Consider the following 8381-nt stretch of genomic DNA (forward strand, 5'->3'; position numbering starts at 1 on the left):
CAATAAGAATTTTGAGATAATAATAATAAATTAATTAATCAATTAATTAATTAATTAACTAATTTTTAACTTTATTATTATTGATCTATCTATCAAAAAAATATGAATAAATAATAATAAGACTAAAAAAGTAAAGATTAAGAAGATAACCAAGAAAACAAGAAAAATCTAGGAAGAAAGCACAGGGATCCAAGACCTACTAATACTCCAACCATCGTCTCTCTTCATATTGATGGTCATCACATTTGCATAGAAGAGGCGAAGGTCATCGCTAGGATTGACCACTTTCATCATCGGAAATTTAGAGAGATAGATCAATAATAATAAAGTTAAAAATTAGTTAGTTATTAATTAATTAATTAAATAATAATAATTATCTCAAAATTCTTATTGATATCATATCTGTAATATAATTTAACAATAGTGATATCATTTAATATTAAGATTAATTATTATATTGATCTTATTTATTTTTTAATTCAAAAATAATATTAGTTATTAATTTAAAACTCATAGATTAATAATAAAAAAGTAAAAAATTAGCTATTTAATTAATTAATTATTATTATTAATATAGTTTTTGTATCTCAAAATTCTTATTGATATTATATCTGTAATATAATTTAATAATACTAATATTATTTAATATTAAATGAAATTATTTTATTAATCTTATTTATTTCTTAATTCAAAAATAATATTAATTATTAAATTAAAATTCTTTTTAATTCTGGGTTAATTAGTTATTTCAATTTTTTAGTCAAACTAGTTGTTATTTCTAACAGCTAGTTAGCTGCTCTCATCATCTATTTATTCCATTTCCTAGATCTGATTCCTCATCTTGTCCTGAAGATGAACCACACTGGTTGGTTCGAAACGCGTCGACGGGATTTTATTTTATGTGATTTTTACCGAAAATGCCGTTACAACTAAAAAAATTGCAGAATAGGACAGAATGATGACATGGCAGTGCAGTCAGCAAAAGGAATATTCTTTAGTTTTTGTGCAATGGCGCTGTGACAAGTGTCACCTCCAGATTCTTGAGTTTTTTTATGTGAAGGTGAAATTGCCTAAGTGGTCCCAAGGTGAAATTTGAAATTATATATATATATATATATATATATATATATATATATATATATATATATATATATATATATTTACGCTGTAAGGCGTTTCCCTCTGAAATCAACTCCCCTCTTTGCACACTTGTCATCTTGTGCACCATAGGATTATATGTTAGACGATTGCAGAAGATTCAGTCGTTCGATCAAGGTGGTTACCAATTCGTTGCAGAAACTCAATCAGTTGGGTTTGGGATGAACAAATAGTTGTGATGCGTGGCACCATTTTTGTCTAGCCCAAACCCTACTTTCTCACTCGTTTATGGGGCGGTCTGTCCCTGGTTCTTATTGGTTATGTTCGTTATCTGGTCCTATGTTAGTGGTTTCTTGCTCTCTCTTGTTCTGTCAAGTTTTCTTAAACTTCAGTCTGAGAAGATGGCTTCAGCAGATGTTGAGTTCCGATGCTTCGTTGGAGGTCTTGCATGGTCTACTAACGACAGAAGCCTGTAGGAGGCTTTCAGCCTCTATGGCGAAGTCGTGGAATCCAAGGCAAAGCCATTATTTGTGTATTAATCTCTCGAATTCTGATGGTCATGTCCATTTTGTGGTTTATTATTTTTTGGGTTTTGAATTTGATAGGTTTTATTAGGGTTTGCTTTTGGGGTTTTGAATTTTCACAGTTTTAATCATTTTCTGAGGGTTTCTCAAAACTAGGGTTTGCTTCAGAGTTTTGGGTTTGATGAATAAAGTTCTTTTTTGAGGGTTTGTCTCTGGATTTGTTTTCTGCAGATTATAAGTGACCGGGAAAGCGGTAGATCCCGTGGATTCGGCTTCGTGACCTTCAATGATGAGCACTCAATGAGGGACGCCATCGACGCAATGAATGGCAAGATGCTTGATAGGAGGGGCATCACCGTTAATCCAGCCCAGTCCAGAGGAAACGGGGGCAGTGGAGGCAGTGGCTCTCATGACTACCGTGGGGGCGGCGGTGGTGGGGCTAACGGTGGAAGCCATGATCATGGCGAGCGTGGTTATGGCGGTAGTGGCGACTACAGTGGTGGTGTTGGTGGTGGTTATGATGGCGACGATGGCGGCTATGGTGGCGGTTCTCGCTATGGTGGTGGTGGTTCCGATGGTGTTAGCTGGAGGGGATAGGCAATATGATGCTGTGCTAAGGTTTTTTTTTGTCTGCAAGTGGTCTTATGTTTTGGTTCTGTAATAATCCTATTGGTGGTAGAGCTATATAATGGTAACTGTCCCTGGGCTTAGTATTTTGATGTTCTCTAAATGCAGTTTCAAATCTTGATATCAGTTGGTCAGATCTGGCAGAAATACATTGAATATATAACCTGATTTCAATAGGTAAGAGAACACCACAACAGGACTTTCAAAATTCATACATTTCGATATAGCGTGGACATAATTTTCCATTATAACCAAAAGAAAGAATATACAAATGAGGAATTTTGTTCTGATCTGATTTGTTTTTTGCACAACAATAAAAATGAGTAGAAAAAAAAGTCTGATAGTAGTTAACACTATCTTACAAAGTTTAGTCAGCTAATGTAAAAAAGTGTGATTTTCTTACCCGCTCATACTCCTGTTTTTTTAGAGCCTTCAATGCTTCATAGGCTTCTTGCCAAACAGAATCTACATCATTCCATTCATCTTGCAATTGCCTCAAATCAGAGTTCAAGGCACCAAATTCTTTCTCAACGGCCTGCACATTCTTTTCTGCTTGAAAAGCCTGCTTTTTCAGGGAATCCAATTCCTGACCCAGAAGCTGCACAAAGATAGAAAACAAGTTATAGGGACTTTAAGAATTGAAGAAACCAAAGGTGATTAATCTTCAATGAATTACCTTACTACGTTCTTGAATTTTATCAATGTGATCAAATGCCTCTTGAAGCTCAGAATGAGATCCTGTAATTGCACATAGTTGATCCCGATTAAGCTTCATCACTTTCATCTCATGCAGGAACTGTTTTTCTTCCCGTAAAGGCATTCTCTCGTGTTCAATTCTATATTGTATTTGGTATATCTATTTACAAAAATTAACATGTTCATTATGAACAACCAATAAATTAGTAACACATATGATTTAAATGCAATCCTTGCGATATGAGTATACCTTTTCATCAAATTCTTCTACAGACTTTGCATTCTTAACTCTGTTCAAGGTCAACTGCACTGGTTCCATCTCTTCTTGTTTGGACTTGATTGCCTCACGAAATGCCCTCTCTTCATGCCTTGCAGCTCTCAACCTCTCTATCATTTGTTCTTTGTTCGACTACAGAAAAGCCCATATGAAATAGAACAGAGTAAGAAGAAGAAATAATTTTCAAAAGACTAAAGGAGATGTACTAGATGCTCAAAATGGCAAAGAATATTCAATTAAAAGACTTGCGAAGATATATAAGCATGTTACCCGCTTCATCTGTATGGCTGCTTTGATGAAGTCCCTGATTTGGGTTTTCTCATCCAAATGAAGCTGCGCAAGTCGAATTTGAGCTCTAATTTTGTTGTCCAAGTGCCTTGGTATTTTCACTAAGCACGAGAGCTTCTTCTTAGTGACCTCTACTTCAGGCTTTTGCTCATTCTCTGAAACAGGAGTAAACAGACCATTTGAACCAGCAAGAACAACTGTATATACCAAATCAGAGGCACTAACAACAACACCCTCTCGCATGTCTGGTTGCACTGTGTGGTTGTAGCCTCCAGAATTTTTATCTACCACGTCAGAAGACCCACCAATGTTAGACACATTGCAGTCACTTGACTCTTGATCAGATATTTCATCTTTCCCATGATGCAACTCGTCAACCTGTTGTCCATCCATGTCTTCAGTGAGAAAACCATTATCCTCATTATCAAAACACCCTGATTCAAGCTCCTTGTCATCATTTAAATGAAAACGATGTTATAGCTCACTGCCCCCATTTGGCAAACAGTCCATTTCAATTTCATCATTCTGCCCCTTGTTTGCAGGTTCAGATTGCTTCTCCTCATCTATTACATGGCCACATGCATCGTCCTCATTTTCCAAGTTCTGGCATCTAGATTCACTATTCTGCTCTGGCTTGTTGTCCTCACTCACCACATAATCTTTCTTCAAGTTTACCATCTAACGCTGGCAATTCCAACTTCTGTTGCTCCAATGAAATGCTCTCAGATTCAAACTCACGGTTTTTATCAATTAAACACTGGAACTCAGAATCACAGGCTAGATTCTGTCCATTTGAATTGATCTCCCAGGGCTCAGCAACCGGCTATGATCCAAGCTACTTGTTAACCTTACAATAAATTTGGCACCTCAAGATATTACCAATGACCTTGATATAAGTGGCTACCATGTTTTCAATGTTCAGGACTAGAAACTCTCCAACTCTTATTTTGCACATAAATCAGTGTATTATATGATAAATGTGCACAGTGTATTATATGATAAATGATGGAGCCTATCATAAAAGACAATTTGAATGAAAATAAAATTGTTGCAATGCCCTTTGCTACAGATGCCATACTCATGACAGGTAGCTTGACCCATTTCCCTATACAAATGGCCGCCCAACCAAACCTGAAAACCTCTAAACATGGAGATATTTGTTAACTACTTCAAGAATAGCCAAAACTATGTCAACTGTTCAAAGATACAATTTGAATGAAAATAAAATTGTTGCAATGCCCTTTGCTACAGATGCCATGCTCATGACAAGTAGCTTGAGCCGTTTCCCTATATAAATGGCCGCCCAGCCAAACCTAAAAGCCTCTAAACATGGAGATATTTGTTAACTGCTTCAAGAATAGCCAAAACTATGTCAATGTTCAAAGATTATTGGAGGCCATTAGAACATCCGTCACCATTAATTCTTCAGAAGCCTACACCTGTCATCAAGATTCCTAGCAATTTCAAATCTTGATATCGGTTGGTCAGAACTGGCAGAAATACATTGAATATATAACCTGATTTCAATAGGTAAAAGAACACCACAACAGGACTTTCAAAATTCATACATTTCGATACAGCGTGGACATAATTTTCCATTATAACCAAAAGAAACAATATACAAATGAGGAATTTTGTTCTGATCTGATTTTTTTTTTGCACAACAATAAAAATGAGTAGAAAAAAAACTCTGGCAGTAGTTAACACTATCTTACAAAGTTTAGTCAGCTAGTGTAAAAAAGTGTGATTTTCTTACCTTCTCATACTCCTGTTTTTTTAGAGCCTTCAATGCTTCATAGGCTTCTTGCCGAACAGAATCTGCATCATTCCATTCATCTTGCAATTGCCTCAAATCAGAGTTCAAGGCACCAAATTCTTTCTCAACGGCCTGCACATTCTTTTCTGCTTGAAAAGCATGCTTTTTCAGGGAATCCAATTCCTGACCCAGAAGCTGCACAAAGATAGAAAACAAGTTATAGGGACTTTAAGAATTGAAGAAACCAAAGGTGATTAATCTTCAATGAATTACCTTACTACGTCCTTGAATTTTATCAATGTGATCAAATGCCTCTTGAAGCTCAGAATGAGATCCTGTAATTGCACATAGTTGATCCCGATTAAGCTTCATCACTTTCATCTCATGCAAGAACTGTTTTTCTTCCCGTAAAGGCATTCTCTCGTGTTCAATTCTATATTGTATTTGGTATATCTATTTAAAAAAATTAACATGTTCATTATGAACAACCAATAAATTAGTAACACATATGATTTAAATGCAATCCTTGCGATATGAGTATACCTTTTCATCAAATTCTTCTACAGACTTTGCATTCTTAACTCTGTTCAAGGTCAACTGCACTGGTTCCATCTCTTCTCGTTTGGACTTGATTGCCTCACGAAATGCCCTCTCTTCATGCCTTGCAGCTCTCAACCTCTCTATCATTTGTTCTTTGTTCGACTACAGAAAAGCCCATATGAAATATAATAGAGTAAGAAGAAGAAACAATTTTCAAAAGACTAAAGCAGATGTACGAGATGCTCAAAACAACAAAGAAATCAACTCCCCTCTCTGCACACTTGTCATCTTGTGCACCATAGGATTATATGTTAGACGCTTGCAGAAGGTTCAGTTGTTCGATCAAGGTGGTTACCAATTCGTTGCAGAAACTCAATCGGTTGGGTTTGGGATGAACAAACAGTGGTGATGCATGGCGCCATTCTTGTCTAGCCCAAACCCTACTTTCTCACTCGTTTATGGGGCGGTCTGTCCCTGGTTCGTATTAGTTCTGTTAGTTTTCGATTCTTGTCCTGGATCTGGTCCTGTGTTAGTGGTTTCTTGCTCTCTCTTGTTCTGTCAAGTTTTCTTAAACTTCATTCTGAGAAGATGGCTTCAGCAGATGTTGAGTTCCGATGCTTCGTTGGAGGTCTTGCATGGTCTACTGACGACAGAAGCCTGCAGGAGGCTTTCAGCCCCTATGGCGAAGTCGTGGAATCCAAGGCAAAACCATTATTTGTGTATTAATCTCTCGAATTCTCATGGTCATGTCCATTTTGTAGTTTATTATTTTTTGGGTTTTGAATTTGATAGGTTTTATTAGGGTTTGCTTTTGGGGTTTTGAATTTTCATAGATTTAATCATTTTCTGAGGGTTTCTCAAAACTAGGGTTTGCTTCGGGGTTTTGGGTTTGATGAATAAAGTTCTTTTCTGAGGGTTTGTCTCTGGATTTGTTTTCTGCAGATTATAAGTGATCGGGAAACCGGTAGATCCCGTGGATTTGGCTTCGTGACCTTCAACGATGAGCACTCGATGAGGGATGCCATCGACGCAATGAATGGCAAGATGCTTGACGGGAGGAGCATCACCGTTAATCCAGCCCAGTCCAGAGGAAACGGGGGCGGTGGCTCTCGTGACTACCGTGGGGGCGGTGGTGGTGGGGCTAACGGTGGAAGCCGTGATCGTGGCGGGTGTGGTTATGGCGGTAGTGGCGGCTACAGTGGTGGTGGTGGTGGTGGTTATGGTGGCGGCGGTGGCGGTGGCGGTTCTCACTATGGTGGTGGTGGTTCTGATGGTGGTAGCAGGAGGAGATAGGCAATATGATGCCGCGCTAAGGTTTTTTTTGTCTGCAAGTGGTCTTATGCTTTGGTTCTGTAATAATCCTATTGGTGGTAGAGCTATATGCTGCTAATTGTCCCTGGGCTTGGTATTTCGATGTTCTCTAAAGGAAGTTTCAAATCTTGATATCAGTTGGTCAGAACTGGAAGAAATATATTGAATATATAACTTGATTTCAATAGGTAAGAGAACACCACAACAGGACTTTAAAAATTCATACATTTCGATATAGCGTGGACATAATTTTCCATTATAACCAAAAGAAACAATATACAAATGAGGAATTTTGTTCTGATCTGATTTGTTTTTAGAACAACAATAAAAATGAGTAGAAAAAAAAGTCTAACAGTATTTAACACTATCTTACAAAGTTTAGTCAGCTAATGTAAAAAAGTGTGATTTTCTTACCCGCTCATACTCCTCTTTTTTTAGAGCCTTCAATGATTCATAGGCTTCTTGCCAAACAGAATCTACATCATTCCATTCATCTTGCAATTGCCTCAAATCAGAGTTCAAGGCACCAAATTCTTTCTCAATGGCCTGCACATTCTTTTTTGCTTGAAAAACCTGCTTTTTCAGGGAATCCAATTCCTGACCCAGAAGCTGCACAAAGATAGAAAACAAGTTATAGGGACTTTAAGAATTGAAGAAACCAAAGGTGATTAATATTCAATGAATTACCTTACTACGTTCTTGAATTTTATCAATGTGATCAAATGCCTTTTGAAGCTCAGAATGAGATCCTGTAATTGCACATAGTTGATCCCGATTAAGCTTCATCACTTTCATCTCACCTAGCAACTATTTTTCTTCCCGTAAAGGCATGCTCTCGTGTTCAATTCTATATTGCATCTGGTATATCTATTTACAAAAGTTAACATGTTCATTATGAACAACCAATAAATTAGTAACACATATGATTTAAATGCAATCCTTGCGATATGAGTATACCTTTTCATCAAATTCCTCTACAGACGTTGCATTCTTAACTCTGTTCAAGGTCAACTGCACTGGTTCCATCTCTTCTCGTTTGGACTTGATTGCCTCACTAAATTCCTTCTCTTCCTGCCTTGCAACTCTCAACCTCTCTATCATTTGTTCTTTGTTGGACTACACAAAAGCCCATATGAAATATAGCAGAGTAAGAAGAAGAAACAATTTTCAAAAGACTAAAGCAGATGTACTAGATGCTCAAAATAGCAAAGAATATTCAATTAAAAGACTTGCGAAGATATATAAGCATGTTACCCATGTTATC

At 37.0% G+C, this 8381-nt stretch overlaps 2 protein-coding genes across 2 annotated transcripts; both read left to right on the plus strand.

Annotated features, from left to right (window-relative positions):
- Positions 1-1182: 1182 nt before the first annotated feature.
- Positions 1183-2542, plus strand: LOC149157570 (uncharacterized). The gene is made up of 2 exons (XM_089437641.1): positions 1183-1275; positions 1854-2542. Exons 1-2 carry the CDS (start codon positions 1237-1239, stop codon positions 2217-2219), a joined length of 405 nt encoding a protein of 134 aa, XP_089293767.1. The 5' UTR covers positions 1183-1236; the 3' UTR covers positions 2220-2542.
- A 3723-nt stretch (positions 2543-6265) lies between these two features.
- Positions 6266-7114, plus strand: LOC149157571 (glycine-rich RNA-binding protein GRP1A-like). The gene is made up of 2 exons (XM_089437642.1): positions 6266-6508; positions 6749-7114. The coding sequence occupies exons 1-2, from the start codon at positions 6395-6397 to the stop codon at positions 7097-7099; spliced, it is 465 nt and encodes a 154-aa protein (XP_089293768.1). The 5' UTR covers positions 6266-6394; the 3' UTR covers positions 7100-7114.
- Positions 7115-8381: the final 1267 nt, after the last annotated feature.

The sequence above is a fragment of the Pinus tabuliformis genome, chromosome 5_2 (assembly GCF_031772625.1).
Source record: "Pinus tabuliformis cultivar Carrire ecotype Pingquan chromosome 5_2, CPIR1, whole genome shotgun sequence".
NCBI lineage: Eukaryota > Viridiplantae > Streptophyta > Pinopsida > Pinales > Pinaceae > Pinus > Pinus tabuliformis.

Excerpts from the sequence above, each read along its gene's own strand:
- LOC149157570 (XM_089437641.1), top strand. The coding sequence starts at position 1,237 with ATGTTAGACGATTGCAGAAGATTCAGTCGTTCGATCAAG. Across the intron at positions 1,276-1,853 it reads GATTCAGTCGTTCGATCAAG|ATTATAAGTGACCGGGAAAG; the intron begins GTGGTTACCAAT and ends TGTTTTCTGCAG.
- LOC149157571 (XM_089437642.1), top strand. The coding sequence starts at position 6,395 with ATGGCTTCAGCAGATGTTGAGTTCCGATGCTTCGTTGGAGGTCTTGCA. Across the intron at positions 6,509-6,748 it reads GCGAAGTCGTGGAATCCAAG|ATTATAAGTGATCGGGAAAC; the intron begins GCAAAACCATTA and ends TGTTTTCTGCAG.